This window comes from Geotrypetes seraphini, chromosome 2 (assembly GCF_902459505.1).
Source record: "Geotrypetes seraphini chromosome 2, aGeoSer1.1, whole genome shotgun sequence".
Taxonomy (NCBI): Eukaryota; Metazoa; Chordata; class Amphibia; order Gymnophiona; family Dermophiidae; genus Geotrypetes; species Geotrypetes seraphini.
The window spans coordinates 149,790,716-149,811,188 of NC_047085.1; the positions used below are offsets into that span (position 1 = coordinate 149,790,716).

General features: G+C 39.9%; 1 protein-coding gene across 4 annotated transcripts in view; it reads left to right on the forward strand.

The window, feature by feature from the left end:
• LOC117355446 (tyrosine-protein phosphatase non-receptor type 23-like) overlaps nucleotides 1-20,473 on the forward strand; it is a 193,072-nt gene that overhangs the window by 44,965 nt on the left and 127,634 nt on the right. For 3 of the 4 annotated variants that reach the window (XM_033933995.1, XM_033933994.1, XM_033933996.1), the window contains 2 exons: nucleotides 5,886-6,043; nucleotides 10,246-10,358. In XM_033933995.1, coding sequence (XP_033789886.1) covers nucleotides 5,886-6,043; nucleotides 10,246-10,358 — 271 coding nt within the window. Of the gene's footprint in view, nucleotides 1-5,885; nucleotides 6,044-9,497; nucleotides 9,617-10,245; nucleotides 10,359-20,473 lie in introns of those variants that run through there. The other variant, XM_033933998.1, reaches the window with a different exon arrangement.

Consider the following 20,473-nt stretch of genomic DNA (forward strand, 5'->3'; position numbering starts at 1 on the left):
ACAGTTCTCTGTAAACATCAGCTGGTGTGAACTCAAACTTCTGAAATGGGTCTTCCATGCTCTTCTTTGCTTCCAGCCGTGGCCCGTGCCCTGGTGCCTCGCAGGTGAAGACTGAACAGAAGTAATCATTCAGTAGTTTGGCCTTCTCGGAATCTGTTTCCACATAGTTCCCTTCTGGCGTTCTAAGGCGTACTATCCCGTTTGCGTTCTTTTTCCTGTCGCTAATGTACCTGAAGAAGGATTTGTCCCCTTTCTTAATGTTCTTCGCCAGAGTTTCTTCCATTCGAAATTTTGCCTCCCTGACTGCTGTTTTGACCGCTGCAGACTTTGTCCTGTATTCAATGTTTGCTTCTTTTTCCCCCGTGCGTTTGTATGAGAGAAATGCTCTTTTCTTCTCTTTGACGAGGTACGAGACCTCATCAGTGAACCATTGGGGTTTCTTTTTTCTTTGCTGTTTGGTTACCGATTTTATGTAGCGTTTAGTTGCCTCATGAAGGGTCGATTTCAAGGTTGACCAAATAGCTTCCACATTATCAGTTACTTCTTGTACCTGCAGCGTCTGATGGACGAAATCTCCCATACGTGCGAAGTCAGTGCCCCGGAAATTGAGTATCCTTGTTTTTGTTTGTGACCTAGGGAAGCCTTTCTTAAGATTAAACCATACCATGTTATGGTCACTGGTGGTTAGCGTTTCTCCCACCGAGACCTCCGAGACACTTTCCCCGTTCGTAAGTACCAGGTCCAGGATGGCCTGGGCCCTAGTTGGCTCTAGTACCATTTGTTTGAGCCGTACTCCCTTCATGGACGTTAATATCTTCCTGCTATCACAAGTTGTCGCTGAGAGTGTGTTCCAGTCTACATCAGGCATGTTGAAGTCTCCTAACAGAATGACATCCCCCCGTAAGGTGATATTCTCAATGTCTTCAATTAATTCTGCGTCCTTGTCCTCCGATTGTCTTGGAGGTCTGTATACCACACCAAGGTACAGGCATTTTTCTCTGCCTCTGGCCAGGTTCACCCAGATGGATTCCCCAGTATAATGCTTATGGATTATCATGCAGAAACTTATTTAAACCTTTATTAAATCATGCTAAGCTAACTGCTTTTATCACATGTTATGGCAAAGAATTCCAGAGTTTAATTACACATTAGAAACATAAAAACATGACTGTAAATAAAAGCCGAATGACCCATCAGTCTGCCCATCCATAACTTCATCTAGTTTACCTCCCTTCCCTTTTACAAAACCGCAGAAGCGTTTTTATACCGCAGGCCAGCGCGCTAAATGCCTGCGCTGCTCCCGATGCTCATAGGAACTCTTGAGTGTTGGGAGCAGCTCAGTGCATTCAGTTCACCGGCCTGCGCTAAAAACTACTTCTGTGGTTTTGTAAAAGGAGGGGGGGATTTTAATTTTATGAAAAAGTTTGAAGTTTATTAAAAAATAATTTTATACCGCTTAATCAAATTTCTAGGCAGTGTACAGAGTAAAAAAAAAGTTTCATAAAAACAAATTAAAGTTAAAAGTACTACATAATTTGCTCTATTAGTTCACATACTGATATTATCTTATTTGGATTACTGCAATTCACTTTATTTAAAGCATAACATCTAAATTGCAGAAAAAATTACAGATTATTCAGAATATGACAGAGTAGCTGATTTTCTCTTCTTTTGACTTAGAAAACATGACAGTATTTCACAATCATTAATAAAACTTCATTGGCTTCCCCTTGAGACCTGTATGATTTTTAGGGCTCCTTTTACTAAAGGTGCGTTAGAGCATCAACACGCGGAATAGCGCATGCTGAATTGATGTGTGCGCTAGACCTTAATGCCAGCATTGAGCTGGCATTAGTTTTAGCCACGTAGTGCACGGTAATATCCTGCATGCGCTAAAAATGCTAGCGCACCTTAGTAAAAGGAGCCCTTAATGTGTAATGCATCATTTTTCAAGCTTTTTATATATCTGAGCATGTAGCTAATTTGTTAGCTTGACTTCTAGATGCTTTGCTCACTTGCACGATCATGTTTTGTTATCATACCATTACATTAATGAGTATGCTTTATAAACAAATATTAGATTCTTCATTTTCATAACAAGCAGCACTCATTGGAATAATCTATCTGTGGTCATCAAACAAGAACGAAGATTTTAATTTATTTTATTTTAGTTTTTACAAAAAAGATAAATAACTTTTAACACATTTTTAGGATTTGTATTTTTTATTGTTGTAATTAATTTTTATTTGAGTTCTGAATTGTATTGACTATATTTTAATTGTAAATTGCTTTGGACTCTTTCTTGGGATTAAATGGTTAGTAAACCTTGGATAGGGTTAGATTGGAGCTTTGCTCTGCTTCTCTTCTGGGCTCCCTCATTCTTGGGATCTTTGATACTTTCCTACCCCTTCCTCCTCCTCCCTGTTATCTGACATCTGATGTCTGATCTTGGCTGTATGTGTCAAAAACTTAAATCTGGCCATGACTCCTCCTCCTTTCCCAATCCAACTTTATTTATTCTCTCAAATCTGTTTCACCGATACCTTCTAAATCTGTCCTAAGTATTTTGAAATTCGTTTTATGTGTGTGTGTGTGTGTGTGTGTTCTTGCCACCATTGGCTTCTCTATTCTAATCATTCTTTCTTGTTCTTACAAGTTCCTATGCTTAAGACCTGAAAGGGAACTTGAGAATTGGATTAACACCAAGATTTGCAGTAATCAAAACAGCTGCTGCAAAAAGTAAAGCTACCTAAATCATCTGAGAAGTAAGGACTGCAGATTGTACTGTGAAGATTAAAAGTAGGAAGAAATACAAAAAAATTAAAAAGGTCCTTGGTTGATAGTAAAAGTTTAATTTTTCATTTCATATTGCATGAATAGCATTTCAAAGTTTTTCTTGTGTATCAAAGTAATACACTTGAAAACATAATAACATAGTAGATGATGAAAGGTCCATCCAGTCTTCCCAACCTAACTCAATTTAAATTTTTTTTCTTCTTCTTCTTAGCTGTTTCTGGGCATGAATCCAAAGCTCTGCCCAGTACTGTGCTTAGGTTCCAACTGGGAACCTTCCCATTTAGAACTTTTTCTTAAAGGAAGGAAACAAGACTAGTTACTAGCTTCCCTTAGTGGGAGGTTTATACAAATAGCATCCTAAGAGGTATATAGGTTATTGAAGGGGGGTAAGTCTGTTTTTTCTTCCTCCCTCCACACCTATTTTTGTATTCCTGTTAAGTTTATATGAATAATGAGATGTCTTCCTTCATTTGTGGGCTAGATGGATATTTGCCTAAAGGGTGTAAAAATTTGGTTTTTGGATAGTGTATAATTTCTTTATAATCCATATCTTATTATGTTTGAATGGATGTAATAATGTTGAAAATACTTAATAAAAAAAAAAAAAAGAGGTTCCAACTACTGAAGTCTCTGTCAAAGTTCACTCCAGCCCATCTATACCATCCCATCTACACCTCCCCAGTCCATCCTCAACCAAATGGCCATATACAGACACAGACCGTGCAAGTCTGCCTAGTACTGGCCTTAGTTCTTCAATATTTACTATTATTTTCTGATTCTAGATCCTCTGTGTTCATCTCACAGTTTTTTTGAACTCTGTCACTGTTTTCCTCTCCATCACCTCTCTCTGAAGCACATTCCAGGCATCCACCACCCTCTCCATAAGAAGAATTTCCTTACATTGCTCTTGAGTCTACCAGCCCTCAACCTCAAATTATGCCCTCTGGTTTTTACCATTTTCCTTTCTCTGAAAAAGATTTTGTTCTATGTTAATACTTTTCAAGTATTTGAACATCTGAATCATATTCCCCCGGTCCCTCATTTCTTCTAGGGTATACATATTCAGGCTTACAGTTTCTCCTCATACGTCTTTTGACACAAACCTCCTATCATTTTTGTCGCCCTCCTCTGGACCGCTTCAAGTCTTCTTATGTCCTTCGCCAGATACGGTCTCCAAAACTGAACACAATACTCCAAGTGGGGCCTCACCAATGACCTTCTACTGGTTACGCTTCTCTTAATACAGCCCAGTATCCTTCTGGCAGCAGCCATCACCTTGTCACACTGTTTTTTTGCCTTTAGATCTTCAGTCACTACCACCCCAAGGTCTCTTTCCCCATCCGTGCATATCAGCCTCTCATCTCTCAGCACATACGGTTCCTTCCAATTATTAATCCCCAAATGCATTACTCTGCATTTCCTTGCATTGAATTTTAGTTGCCAGATATTAGACCATTCCTCTAACTTTTGCAGATCCTTGTTTATTGTTTATTCAGGTTTTTGATTAAACGCTTTTTCGAAACTACAAAGCGTTGAACAAAATTTAAAATTAACATTTAAACAAAAATTTAACACATAAAACTTACATTACTGTAATAAAACATCTATAATTCATGTTTTCCACCCCCCTCCTCGGTGTCTACTCTGTTACAAATCTTGGTATCATCCGCAAAAAGTTAAGGGGTTCATTATAAAAAAAAAACGTCTAAAAAGTGTCCTAAATGGCTACTTGGACGATCAAAAAGCCTGATCGTCCAAGTACCCATAACCAAAGCTAGTTTTTAGACGTATCTAAAAACAGCTTAGGCCTTTCCCCTGCCTCTAGACGGACAGAGAGAAAAGAGGCATGTTTAGAGGAGGGGAAAGGGTGGGCAGTGGGCAGGAGGTGGGCCAACCTACACCTAGGCATACAACAGGTATAACCAAAACATTTGACAGGTTGCCTAGTCGGCACTTAGACCTTTTTGATTTACCAGTCAAACCAGGTCTAAGTGCCGAAAAAGGGGCCGCTGAGCTGATGACGGCTGGCGCGATCAGTTCAGTGGCCTGGCAACCTACTCACCACAACCATCGCGGCAGGAGAGATGCCTCATCTCCCCTACCGCGATGCGATCACCCCTCTAACCGAACTGCTATGACCCTCGGCAGGAGAGATGGCCCCTTCGTGTAGGAGGGGGGGTTACCGGGGTCAGGAGGGCTTGGGCTCCCTCTTGCCCCGATGTTGTCGGGAGGTCGCAGTTCGACATGGCAGGAGGGTTTGGACACCCTCCTGCCTGGATCGTTGGGTGTGTGTGTGGGTGTGTGTGTGGGGGGGGTGTTTCTGTAACCGGTGTTGTTTTTGACAGACACCGGTTACAGAATCCAGCTTTTAGGCAAAGGACTGGCTCCTCCTTCGCCTAAAAGCCCTTCTGTTGGATGTTTGGGGCTTAGGCGTTTTTTTGGTTCATTATGGCCAAAAAGTGTAGACATCGTGGGGATGTACTTGTAGATGTAGTGGTGATATGAGCGTTTAATAGAGGCAGGCCATAATCAAAACAAGGACGTTTGTTTTGGTTATGGACACTTTCCCTGCTTCTGCTTTGAACGTTTAAGGACTTAGGTCAAAAAGGGACTTAGACGGTTTTTTTGATTATGCCCCTCTAAACCTTTCCTTCTATCCCTTCAGGAATGTCACTCACAAACATATTGAACAGGATCAGCCCCAGCACCAATCCCTGAGGGACTCCATTACTCATCTTTCCTTCCTCCGAGCAACTTCCATTAACCACTATTAACAGTTTTATACAGTTATTTGGTAATGTCAGACATACTTCCATGCAAGCATCTTTCTTGTAATAATTACTTTTATCTGGGGCAAGGGAGAGAACTGAATGTCAGTAGTTCATATTATTCTTCTTTATTCAAATACTGATGACATTTGGTGGCATGATTATTAATTATGGTAGATTGTAAGCCTTTCTGAGTAGGGAACATCTATTGCATGTTGAATGTATAGCTCTGTGTACACATTTGAGTACAATAGAAATGATAAATAGCAGTAGTAGTAGATTTCTTTGTTTTTTTATGTATTCATTTGTTTCTGTTTGTAGGGCTGTTTCTGCTTTGTTACAGTGTAAATTGAGAGTGGAGGCCATCTTGCAGGGCAAACCACTTAATATGACATTCCATGGAATTGGCCAGTTTAATGGTCAAGTGATATATGTGAAGATGGCTGAGATTGAGCAAAATATGCTAGGTAAAATTGCAGGTTAGTATTTGTATTTCTCCCTCACTAACATCATAATAAAAATGGTGAATATACATTAATGTCAAGATAGATTTGCTATGTTCTATTAGTCGTTGGTTGGCAAAGGTTAATAGTAGAAAAATATTGACTGTGAGGGAGGAAATGCTGACCAATGGAAGATTGTTATGGCATTGTGTAACTATCTTAGAAAGCCAATATATTTCCTTTAGTGATCAAATGTCAGTCTAGTTTTGCTTTATGATACCAATCTGAAAAACAAAGAATTCATAAATAAGGCCATTGTGACTGTTGTCTGCTAGAGAAGCTATTTATTGAGCAATAATTCAATTTATGTTGGACCATGTGACCGTGGTTTAAACTAATGGATACTGTTGCAGAGCTAAGATGTCCATAAACATGTTTATAGCCCAAAGAAACTGTTTGGATGTCATCATTGTGTATTGTTAAACCCATAAATTCTTAGGAAATTCATTTAAGGTAAGGAAACTGGTTTTAACCTCCCTGATTTTTTTTTTCTTCTTCTTCTGTTTTCCATGAAGCCTTTGCCCTTTAGGTTATAAATACTGTGTTAATTTAAATTTAACTTTTTGACTATTCAAACATAGTGACTCAAGCAAAATGACTCAAACATAGATCAGCTTTTTTTTATTTTTTTTTCAATGTCTAAAGATTATTATTTTAGGATTAGGCAAAATGGCAAAGTGCCATATGACCTGTGCATGAACAAAGAGATGGTATACCAAACATTAATGTTACCTGTTTCCCTCAGGGAAGCTGGACTTCCCAGCTCCTGTATCAGTGTCCAGAGTGGCTTTATTCACCTGAGGTATAGAAGACACAAGGGGAAGAGACCTCTTTTATATCTCCAGAGTTCTACCCTTCCAACCAAGGGCAATATACCGTATGTACTCAAATATAAACCTATCTGAGTATGGATTGGGAGCCGATGAAGCTTTCTCAACAGAGGAGAGACATGATCGTACTTTCTCTTCCCAAAGATGAGTTTAGCTGCCATATTCTGTATTAACTGAAGTCTTCTTAAATTACCCTGTTTGATACCTAGATATACAGAATTACAATAATCCAACTTGGCAAGTACAATAGACTGTACCAGCACTGAGAAATGATCTTGATGAACTAATGATCTAACTTTCATTAACATTCGTAGACTACAAAAACTGTTAATTCAAGTATAAACTGGGGGGGGGGGGGGATTATATTCCATCTGGCCCTACTCTTCTGTATCTCTATGTTCTCCCCTCCCTCCAGATCACCAATACACCTCTTCTCTTCCCTCCCCTCCCTCCTTCCCCCCTTCCCTGGGGTTCATCTGACACTCCCACAACACTCACCCACACATGCCCCCCCAATCTGTTACTATGTTATGTTCAGTAATTTTGTTCTTTTAAGTGATTTACAATATTTTGCCTCGTATTGATATCAGGTTATGTTTTCCATGCAGGCTTTCTTCCATTGTTTTAAAAAATATTTTATTATGCATTTCAAAAATAATCATACAATTATCCACTTGCTCAAGTAACACAGATCAATAATCCTTAATCCAACAAAGAAAAACTAATAATAGAGAGGGGAGTGATCCAATGGTAAGGAGATCTGTAAATAAAAGAAAAGGCCCTAGCATGAATATATTTCCATTTTCAATAATATAGCTCAGGTGGAGATCTTCTTTAAATCAATATAATTTTTTAATTGCTCTTGTTGATGATAGACATATGAAGTCCCCAAATAATTTATACAACATTTATATTGATAAGCCAACAGAAATGTAGTTTTCCTAGTATCTTGAGTCTATCTTGTCACAACTGGGTAAATCCATACTTTTTTCCCATAGAATAGAATTTGGACGTTTCGAAAGAACAACTTCAGTATTAAATTTTCATCTTGTTCAAAAACAAATGATGCCAACAATGTCAATTTTTGAGTTTTCACTTATAGAAGATTCAAGAATTTCAGATAAATTAAGTTCATCATTCCTTGTTTCTTGAAACTTAGGGCTCCTGTTACTAAGGTGTGCTGGCGTTTTTAGCGCACGCAGAATTTTAGCACGCACAAAACCCGCGCTACGCTTTTAGAACTAACGCCAGCTCAATGCTGGCGTTAAGGTCTAGTGCACGGGGCAATTTAGCATGTGCTATTCTGCACGATAAGGCCCTAATGCACCTTTGTAAAAGGAGCCCTTGGTCTCTAAGGATTCCCCTATATTTTGTGAAGGAATATAATTCATTTTGTTTAAAGGAGGCTTAATTTGTGAGGAATATTTTAAAACTTCCACCAAATATCTCTTTAAGGCATCTATAGGGAAAAAATCCCAAATGATCTTGGTAAGTTCAAAAAAATGAAGATTTAATCTCCTGTTATAGTTCTCTATATACTCTATGGATTGCCAGTTTAAGATGAAGAACTATTTTTCAGAGCTCTTATATCTTTCTTTAAGGATGTTATTTGCTTTGCAAATTCCATTTTAGTCCCATCCAGATTTTTAGGACAAATCATCAGTTTTACTCACTAGTGATAAAATTTCTTTAGTTGATGTCTCTACCGCCATTTCAATCTTCTGGAGAGCCTTCCAAATGTTCTTTAATGTCACCACCTCAGGGAACTTCTTATCAGCAGTAACAGCTGGCTATTCCTTGTTTCCCAAATGACCCCACAGAAACCACTACAGCTACACTGGGGCCTCAAAACATGTGACATACGCTTGAGGAAACCACATTGGAGTGGCAGGGATCGATGGGCATGGTGGCATACTGTTCTTTGGAGGGAAGAGTGAAACGTCCAACCCCAGGGGTCGAGGAGTCTCTTTCCCCCTAGGCCAATGCTGTGAATCCTCCAGTTTAATGTCAGGGTTCAGACAGTGAAAACATCTAGTTGGCTGCATACCAGAAGCAGTTTTAGAGCTCGGAGGAGGCATTTTAACCGCTCCCTTATGTTTGGTGTGCAGCATTGTAAATGAAGGCACTCCCTCTTGTTATCTTCCATTTTTGTAATCTCTCCATCCCTGTTATGAGCTCCCTAGAAATCGGATCAAGTGCAATATTGTGCATGCCTGCTTTTAAACTGAATCTAATGAAATAATCACTCTTAGTAATATTCAAAATGTGATATTTTAAACTGCATACAACTGTTAGTGAATTTTATGCTCAGAGTCATGGAGGCAATAACAGGTGAAAACCCCAACACTCATGGAGGCAATAACAGGGGTATGCAGTTTAAAAACAGCACATTTTTAATATTACTAAGAGTGATTCTTTCATTGGATTCAGGATACCTCTTTCAATCACTCAACTCTTGGAAGTTTTGAGTTTATTGCCTCATTTATGCTCATTTGATTGAGTCTGCTTTTAAACTGAAGCAACACAGTATCTGTTATAGATCACAATTTCATGGCCTTAAAAGTGGTCTAAGCCTCTGTTTTCTGGCTTTTTGGATCTAGTGCATCAAGATATCAATAAGTGGCCTAATCTAAAAGCTAAGGAATTCTGCAGATTTTTTGCATGTTATTGAACTGGCTTTCCCAATTGACCACATGAACACTTGGGCCAACCACCTCGGGTATGAGCAATGGGTTAACCCATTTGTAAGAAAGCCAGTTTAACTTATAGGAACAGGGCCAAAGAAAGTTATAATTGCACCCTGCAAAACTCACCCATAGTCTTGCATTCTTCTGGGAGGATAGATAACACTTGGGGGAGAATGGGAAGATGCTGGCCAAGGAGAGGCAGCAATGGATGTGGTGAAAACTTTGGCACTATGGCCTCCCTTGCATCCTAGGTGGCCACACCAGCCACACACACCTTTCTATGGCCCTGCATGGGATAAACTACTTAGAAATTGACAACCACTTATCTTTTCCCAGGGGGAGGGTTTTTTTCTGGTCTGTAAACCATATGCCTCAAATTTTGTGTGCATTGCTGCTTTCTGAAGTCTTTGTAAATCCATCTGCATCCTAGGAAAGCAAGAGGTCAGTTCTGCTGCACAAAAATTTCTTATTTTGATCACACGCACAAATGGTTCTTTTCTAGTTCTTTCATTGTCATTTGAAAACTAATTGTATGCTGTTGAAATGTTTGCCTGATTCACAATGTAATTAAGCAGCTTTATATGTGCAGTGTCATGTGTTATCATAATTGATAGACTGTATATAAATATGCTCTGATGACTACTAATCACTTTTTCATCAGAATCTGTAGCAAACTGTTTCCTTGAAATGGGCATTGACATTACAGGCAGCAAGGAGTTCAAGCCTCATCTAACATTTATGAAACTTTCTAAAGCACCTTTCCTGAGAAGAAAGGTAACTCGATTATTTATGTTTAAATATATTTATTGGTAAGCTAAATCCAAGAATTTCCAATGCAATAAAATCTAAAAAAAAAGTTAACACTTAACCTGAATTAAGTACAAAATCTATATCAACCACCCTGTCTTCCCTTCCCCCTCCTCTGAAATGGCCTATATTATCCCTTTTTAATTTTAGTAGCATTTTCTATGTAGAATGTGAATTAGCTGAAATTAAAACAAACAAAAAAAAACCCCAGGGCAGTTATAAATTTTCAGGGGAGGGGAAACTGCCAGTTGGACTTTAAGCAAAAGGAAGGATCTCTTCCTACTGGTTGGGAAGGGGAGAACATAAAGAGTTGCTATACTGGGACAGATCAAAGGTCCATCAAGCCCAGTATCCTGTTTACAACAGTGACCAACCCAGGACACATGTACCTGGCAAGATCCCAAGGAGAAAATCAGATTTTATGCGGCTTATCCTAGGAATAAGCAGTGGATTTGCTTTTGGATTTCTCTTTTAGGACATTATCCAAACCTTTTTTAAAGCCTGCTAAGCTAATCACTTCCATTCTCCAACAACAAATTCCAGATTTTAATTACCCATTGAGTGAAGAAATATATTCTCCAATTTGTTTTAAATCTGCTATTTAATAGTTTAATCACATGCCTCCTAGTCCTAGCATTTATTGAAAGAGTATAACAAGTGATTCACATCTACAAATTCCACTCAGTATTTTATAGACCTCTATCATATTTTCCCTGAGCTGTCTCTTCTTCAGACTGAAAAGTCCTAGCTACTTTAGCCTTTCCTAATACGGAAGTCATCCTATCCCTTTTATTATTTTTTTCATCCTTCTCTATACCTTTTCTAATCCTGCTATATGTTTTTTGAGATGCAGCAACCAGAACTGCATACTGCTTTTGAGATATGGCAGCATCATAAAGTGATAAAAGGCATAACATTTTCATCTTTGAGGAAGAGCTGCTGCCATTTTTTTTAGTTCAATAATTTTTATTAGTATTTGCATAAAATACAGAACAGTACAATATATATAACATGAGTCATATGTACAGTATATATAAAAAAGAAAAAACCCCCAATACAAACAACAACAATTAACATTTACTCATTAATACTGCCATTTTAAACAAGAAATTTTGATTTACTGTGTGATACAGAAGTGCTAATTAGGGGTTTATTTCTTACTGTTTTACCCTGCAATCTCTACCCCTGACACAGCCTGTGGGAGAATAACCACATCAGGTCATTGGTATTAATCAGACTTCTTGTTTTTCAGACTGATTCATTTTTTATTTGGACTGATCTGCTTTTTGGTTTTGTATTTGATTTGTGGCAGATCCTTGCCTCTTATTTGTGTCACTTTGCACTTATTCACATTAACGTCATCTGCCATTTTGACGCCCAATCTCACAAGGTCCTCTTGCAATTTTTCACAATCTTCTTGTGATTTAACAACTTTGGACAACTTTATGTCATCGGCAAATTTAATTATCTCACTGGTTATTCCTATCTCTAGGTCATATATATGTTAAAAAAACAAATAAACCCCAAACAAACAGTGGTCCTAGCACAGATCCCTTGAGAACCCCACTATTTAGGCCACCAAAATACTTACAACAGATTCCTCAGCCCTATATTTTATTAACCCCGAACAAACAAACAAATACAAAGGCTGTTCATATGAAGATGATGGAGCAGAACTGAAAGCAAACTAGAAAAAAATCTCAGAACCCCTTCGAGAAAGACATTCTCCTCAGACTGCAGAGGGCAATAACTTAATTGGTAAAAAAAATTCTAGTAAATGTCAAAACGTCTTATTGGATTCCAGAGTTCAAACTTTAGTATTCTAAATACATATTACATTCAGCTTAAGTTCATTTTTAGTTTTAAATATATCTATCTTGATCTGTTTCAGAAAAGCTGCTGTGAAGTGGTCCCACTGATAATGGCCAGTGTTTCATCTTTCAGCTGCATCAGGATATTATGGACTGTATTCAAAATGGCACTTGTTCATGCTCATGGCTCTGCAACCCCACTATTTACTCTTCTCCATTGAGAATATACTGTAGATCATTTAACTCTACACTCTGTTTTCTATCTTTCAACCAGTTCTTAATTCATAATAGGATGTAATCTCCTACCACATGGATTTCTAATTTCTTCAGATGTCTTTTATGAGGTACTTTGTCAAATGCCTTTTGAAAATCCAGATACACATTATCAACCAGTTCGCCTTTATCCACATGTTCATTCACCACATCAAAGAAATGTAGTAGATTGGTGAGGCCAGATTTCCCTTGACTAAATTCATGTTAGCTTTGTGTCATTAATCCATGCTTAAATATTTGCTCTGTCATTTTGGTCTTTATAATAGTTTGCTAAGCACCAATGTCAAACTCACCAGTCTATAATTTCCTGGATCGCCTCAGGAACCCTTTTTAAAAATTGGCTTTGCATTGGCAACTCTCCTGTCTTTCAGTACCATGCTGGATTTAAAAGATAAATTACAAATTACTTACAATAGCTCTTCAAGTTCATTTTTCATCTCTGTCCACATTCTAGGATTTATACCATCTGGTCCATGTGATTTGCTACTGTTCAGTTTGTCAAATTGTCCCATTACATCTTCCAGTATTACAGAGATTTGTTCTAATTTCCTTTGCTCATCAGCATTAAATACCATTTTTGGCATCAGTATCTCCCCCTCATCTTCCTTGGTGAAGTCCAAAGCAAAGAATTAATTTAATCTCTCCACTATGGCCTTTTCTTCCCTGAGCACCCCTTTCACCCCTTAGTCATCTAGCAGTCCAACTGATTCTTTTCCCGGCTTCTTGCTTTTAATTTACCTAAAAAAAGTTGTTTCTATCTGTTTTTGTTTCCAGCGCAATATTCTTTTCAAGGTCTCTCTATGCCTTCCTTATCAGTATCTTGAATTTGATTTGCCATTTCTTGTGCTGTTTCTTATTATTTTCAGTTGGATCCTTCTACTTTCTGAAGGATTCACTTTTAGCTCTAATAGGTTCCTTCACCTCATTTGTCAACCACACCAGTTGCCATTTGGTCTTCCTTCCTCCTTTTTTAATACATGGTATATATTTACAGTATACTTTGAGTCTTCATTTGCAGGCCAGTAGAGTATCAACTCTTTGCCAAAAGTACCATCTACTGCAGGGATCTCAAGGTCCCTCCTTGAGGGCCGCAATCCAGTCGGGTTTTCAGGATTTCCCCAATGAATATGCATGAGATCTATGTGCATGCACTGCTTTCAATGCATATTCATTGGGGAAATCCCGACTGGATTGCGGCCCTCAAGGAGGGACTTTGAGATCCCTGATCTACTGTATCTCCTTGTAGATTCTGGTGTAGAGCCACACTAGGGGGGGGGGGGTTTGAAGTATTAAATTGTGCTATCCTTTAGTGTGGCAGTTTACTTCAGATTTTCCTATAATAATGTTCCCAGCGTTCTAAGAATTTTAATGCAGAAAACCTGCTATAAAATCACTGCAAAAGTCAGAATCTGAAATTGCTCGTGTTTAAAATGTTGTGTAGTGGTTTTTATGTTTGAAAATATTTAATAAAAAGTACTTGAAATATAAAAAAGAAAATTAAATTTTGATGTGTTATAACTTCCCTTTTAGTGCTGAAATTTAAAGGATTATCAGGTCAGGGCTGCCCAATTCCGGTCCTAAAAATCTACTGGCAGGCCAGGTTTTCAGGATATCCATAATGAACATGCATGAGAGAGATTTGCATATCAAGAAGGCAGTGCAGGCAAATCTCTCATATGCATATTCATTGTGGATATCCTGAAAACTTGGCCTGCCAGTAGATCTCAAGGACCGGAATTGGGCAGCCCTGTCTTAGGTGAAGTGCTGTACCTCAGATGACTCTGGTCAGTAAAGATTCCTGGTGAGCTCTGAATAAATATCTTCACCCACCTTGACTGGAATGCAGAAACAATGTCTATTCACAATTACACAATGTCTTGCACAATTACAGTTCCCGTTGCCTTTCTTACCCGCGTTGCTTTCTTGTCTTACTTTCCGTCGATCGGGGTGGGGCCCGCGTTGCTGATCAATGCTGGAGGGGCCCATCACCGTTTGGAAAAAAACAATGTTGATGCCCTCCTTCATCGGGCCCCCCTGACCATTTCGGGCCCTAGGCACGTGCCTACTTGGCCTATTGGTTAATCCTGCCATGCTCGTAACAGAATTTTGGCACTAAGATGCCTTTATAGAAATAATGCTAGGTGGCTAAACTGAGGTATTAGTTTACAGAATTGCCCTGTAAATAATTATTTGTGCATTAAACTCTATAGCTTAGAATCATACTGTGAACATTTTTATGGCAAATATCTTTGGATGATTGAAGTTTCAGTTTATAAGTACCTGCTGATATCAAAAGATTTTGAGGAACTTTTGAGCCATATATTTATTTTTAAAAAATTTTTTTTAAATATCTATACCGTTTTATTCCAAAACGGTTTACAAAAAGGTTACAACTCCCAACTGCTGCTCTTCCTGGGGATTCTATCAGCTGGTTCAATACAGCTTTCCCTTTCCAGGCTCTTGTCCAGCAGCAGAAGGGGGAAGCCATCGGTTCGATGCAGCACAGCCCCGACGTGGTCACCAGCAGTGGATTGATGCCGGCGTTGGAGGATCTCCTCTGGCCTGCCCTCTCTCCCCCTCTCCTCGGTGGACTTGTACTCCTGCAGCTACGTTGTTGGACACATCGAAGGGAAACTGAACTTCACTTCAGGGGTCTGCTGTTGTCGGTGCCTGGCTTTGCCTATCCGGTGACTGGTGTCATGGTGGTCTTCATTGGCATGGTTCCTGGTCCTGTTTCTTTGATGGCGTCTGGTTGACCTGGTTCTGCAGACTGAACTTACTATCAAGCCGCCTCATAGACTTTTCTATCTCTTAAATTTGTTTTATTTTATTTTTTATCTTTCATTCTTTCTATTTCTTTGATTTTTGATCTTAGAAATGTATTACATATTTTTATTTTAATCAGGTACTTTAGCTAGATTATGAGCCATCGGGACAGATAAGGTTGTTTTTCTCAAATACCTAATTTCATTTTAGTTTGATACATTGTAAACCGCTTATGTTGGTAAAATGCAGGAGCAGTATATCAAATCTTAAATAAACATACATACATAAGATATTAAAACAGATCAGAACAATTAGGAGCAAAAGCAGAAAGATTCAAACCTTACAAAAGGTCAATGCTCAAAGAAATGCATCAACAAATAATTGTTTTTTCAACAGTTTCCTGAATGAACTCCTATCGTTATATTTTTTAATTTAGCTAACAAAGCTATTCCACAACTTCACTCCTGTCCATGAAAAGCATTGGTTTCAGGCCGCAATGATTCTTGAAAGGAAAAAAAAATATATTTTATTCTAATTTATTTTAAAATATATCTAGTCTACCTATCAAATGTCTAAGTAGGTTACAATAAAACAAGCATAAAAGTGACAAAACTAGATTATACATAGAAAATGTCCTGCCTATATAAAACAGCGAATCCCAGTCTGTCAACCCAGCACAACGAGATTGTGTACACATCTCTATCACCCAATCTAATATGACTCTGCACACATACTCATAAAAACACATTAATAAAAGGGCTTTAACTGCTTCTGAAAAGAGGCAATATCAGATAAAACCCACAGAGCCGTAGGCAATTGATTCCACTCTGCTAGCCCTGTAATTGAAAAAAAGCAAGCTCGTGTTTCAGAAAAGTGTGTCTTCAGAATAGCAGAAATGGAAAGTAGCTCAGTCCAATTTGAACAGACAGCAAAGAAGGTTTCTATATTTTCAAAGTTCAAATAGAATGGACCCTCGCTCTGTAGAGCTTTATTAAACAATAATAGATCTTTAAACTTGATTTTATGAATAACTGGTAACCAATGCAGATCATGGAGAACAAGATTAAATATGCTGCATCTACAAGGTGTCTGTCAAAAGTCTGTCAGCAACCTTATGTTGTCTGTAGAAGTTTCAGACAAGATAATGGAAGTCCTAGTAGCGAAGAATTACAGTGCCGGTAATCCAATTTAGATAAAACCAAGCTTTGAATAATCTTGCTTTTATTTGTTTGACTAGGAAACTAGTAGCTTTTCCCCATCCAGTGCAGGATTAACCAATAGGCCAAGTAGGCACGTGCCTAGGGCCCGAAATGGTCAGCGGGGCCCGATGAAGGAGGGCATCAACATTGTTTTTTTCCAAACGACGATGGCCCCTCCAGCATTGATCGGCAACGTGGGCCCCACCCCAATCAGCAATGCGGCCCCCCCTCCATCGACGGAAAGTAAGGCAAGCAAGCAAAGTGGGTAAGAAAGGCAACGGGAACTGTAATTGTGCAAGCGGTGCTGTTTGCCCAAAGCTTCCCTCTGACGCAGTTTCCTGTTTCCGCCTGGGCGCATGGTGGGGTGGGGCGGGGCAGGGGGCCCAGTGTACTTGTCTGCCTAGGGGCCCTCAAAGAATTAATCCTGCCCTGTCCCCATCTAAAGACTGTCCTACCAGCTAAAGAAATTTTCTTTGCTGAAGCACTGATTTTGATCTCCATAATAAGGGCTGCATTCAGAATAACGCCCATAGAGAGGCATTTTAGAAAGGACATCTAACTCAGAATGTGAATATCTCAGTCAGTACTTCACAAAAGGACATCCATCTCACCTGTGTGTTAGTTTTAGAACAAACTCTATCCTTTTTCAAAATACATGTGAGATGGACATTGTTTTGTTGTTGTTTTTTAAGTATTGTAATATTACATTTACAAAGTAATACACAAAGGGGTTCATAATAAAAAACAAATGTCTAAAAAGTGTCTTAAATGGCTTCTTGGACGATCAAAAAGCCTGATCGTCCAAGTACTCATAACCAAAGCTGGTTTTTAGACGTATCTAAAACCAGCTTAGGCCTTTCCCCTGCCTCTAGATGCACAGAGAGAAAAGCGGCGTGTTTAGAGGAGGGGAAAGGGCGGGCGGTGGGTGGGAGGTGGGATGACTACACCTAGGCGTACAACACATATAACCAAAACAGTTGACAGGTTGCCTAGTCGGCACTTAGACCTTTTTGACTTAGACGAAGTCAAACCAGGTCTAAGTGCCAAAAAAGGGGCTGCTGAGCTGATGGCTGCTGGCGCGATCAGTTCAGCAGCCCAGCAATCTACCCACTGCAACCATCGTGGCAGGAGAGATGCCATCTCCCCTACCGCGATGCGATCACCCCTCTACCCAAACTGCCGTGACCCGCGGCAGAAGAGATGCCCAATCTCTCCTGCCACGGGTTGTGGCAGTTCGGGTACAGGAGTGATCGCATTGGCCCAATCCAGTCGGGGGGGGGGGGGGGTCACCGGGGCCAGGAGAGATTGGGCTCTCTCCTGACCCTTTGTGTCAGGGGAGGGGGGTGTCGCCAGGGCCAGGAGAGCTTGGGCTCTCTCCTGGCCCATTGTGTCGGAAGGGGGGTCGCCGGGGCCAGGAGGGCTTGGGCTCCCTCCTGGCCATATTGAGTCGGGGGGAGGGCATGATCGCCGGGGCAAGAGGGCTTGAGCTCCCTCTTGCCCCGATGTCATCGGGGGGTTGCGGTTCGATGGGGCAAGAGGGCTTGGGCTCCCTCTTGCCCCGATGTTGTCGTGGGGGGAGGGGGGTTTACGGTTCAACAGGGCAGGAGGGCTTGGGCACCCTCCTGCCTGAATCATTGTGGGGGGGGGGGGGGGAATTCTGTAACTGGTGTTGTTTTTGACAGACACCGATTACAGAATCCAGCTTTTAGGCGAAGGACTGGCTCCTCCTTCGCCTAAAAGCCCTTGTGTTGGACGTTTGGGGCTTAGGTATTTTTTTGGTTCATTATGGGCAAAAAGTGTAGACGTCGTGGGGATGTACTTGTAGACGTAGTGGTGATCTGGGCGTTTAGTAGAGGCAGGCCATAATCAAAACAAGGATGCTTGTTTTGGTTATGGACACTTTCCCTGCTTCTGCTTTGAACGTTTAAGGACTTAGGCCAAAAGGGGACTTAGACTTTTTTTTGATTATGCCCCTCAAAGTAAATAAAATAAATCAAAAATTTTCCAATAAATCAAAAATATTCCAATCAAAAAAGAAAATAATCCCATCTTTAGTCCACAACATGGAGAATACAAGAACTCTAAAAACATGAGCATCTTTGTTGTAGCATACATAGACGGTTGGTGACAGCTTTTTGGTAAGGCTAAATTGGGTAGGGCTGCGGTGAGATAGGACTAGGCACAACAGAGCAAATTAGAATCTCTGGGATGGGGCAATACCTATGTCAGCAGGAGAGGGACAGTGAGGCACATTTGAACACAGCAAAATAGGAATCCCTCACTATGTAGCTCTGGTTCAGCTGAAAAAGCTGTCTCCCCTACCAGAACCTCTGTTATAGAAAGAGTGGTGAACGTGTGGAACAGCCTGTTGGTGAAGGGATGAAGACAAAAAGTGTATCTGAATTTAAGAAAGCATGGGACAAGTACTAGGTGCGAGTCAAAAGTTCCTGGAAAGATACTCTCCCGCGGTCAAGTAGATAATAAGCTCTATTGTGCGATGGAAGGTATGGAGTTAGAGCAACTAGTAATAAAGCTGGAAATGTTTTAGATCTTTTATTTATATCTAATCATATGGTGGAAAGGTTAGAAGAATCAGTAGTAGTCAAGGATGTTACCTTGTCGGATCACCATATATTAACGTTTAGTTTTTATAACATTCCACCTAAGATAAATGAGTGGAAGTTTAAAATGATAAGTTTGAGTCAAAAGATCTAGCTGTAGTTTTGAAACAAAATTTGATCATTGATGATAACCACTCCGTAAATGAGGATGTGGATTTATGACATACTTCCTTGACATCTGCACTTGATACTTTAGCCCTACAGGAATTAATTATTGATCGATCTAACTTAACAACTTGCCCAAGGAGATCTGATGTGGTTACTCAAGTAAGAAGGGAAGTTAGGCAAGCTGATAGAAAATGAAGAAAAACGAAGGACCCAGATGATAAGAATGGATTTACTAACATAGTAACATAGTAGATGACGGCAGATAAAGACCCGAATGGTCCATCCAGTCTGCCCAACCTGATTCAATTTAAATTTTTTAAATTTTTTCTTCTTACCTATTTCTGGGCAAGAATCCAAAGCTTTACCAAGTACTGTGCTTAGGTTCCAACTGCCGAAATCTCTATTACTCCAGCCATCTACACCCTCCCAGCCATTGAAGCCCTCCCCAGCCCATCCTTCACCAAACGGCCATATACAGACACAGACCATGCAAGTCTGCCCAGTACTGGCCTTAGTTCAATATTTAATATTATTTTCTGATTCTAAATCCTCTGTGTTCATCCCACGCTTCTTTGAACTCAGTCACAGATTTACTCTCCACCACCTCTCTTGGGAGTGCATTCCAGGCATCCACTACCCTCTCCGTAAAGTAGAATTTCCCAACATTGCCCCTGAATCTACCACCCCTCAATCTCAAATTATGTCCTCTGGTTTTACCATTTTCCTTTCTCTGGAAAAGATTTTGTTCTACGTTAATACCCTTCAAGTATTTGAACGTCTGAATCATATTTCCCCTGTCTCTCCTTTCCTCTAGGGTATACATATTCAGGGCTTCCAGTCTCTCCTCATACGTCTTCTGGCGCAAGCCTCCTATCATTTTCGTCACCCTCCTCTGGACCGCCTCAAGTCTTCTTACGTCTTTCACCAGATACGGTCTCCAAAACTGAACACAATACTCCAAGTGGGGCCTTACCAATGACCTGTACAGGGGCATCAACACCTTCTTCCTTCTACTGACTATGCCTCTCTTTATACAGCCCAGCATCCTTCTGGCAGCAGCACTGCCTTGTCACACAGTTGTTTCGCCTTTAGATCTTCGGACACTATCACCCCAAGGTCCCTCTCCCTGTCCATGCATATCAGCTTCTCTCCTCCCAGCATATACGGTTCCTTCCGATTATTAATCCCCAAATGCATTACTCTGCATTTCTTTGCATTGAATTTTAGTTGCCAGGCATTAGACCATTCCTCTAACTTTTGCAGATCCTTTTTCATATTTTCCACTCCCTCGTCAGTGTCTATTT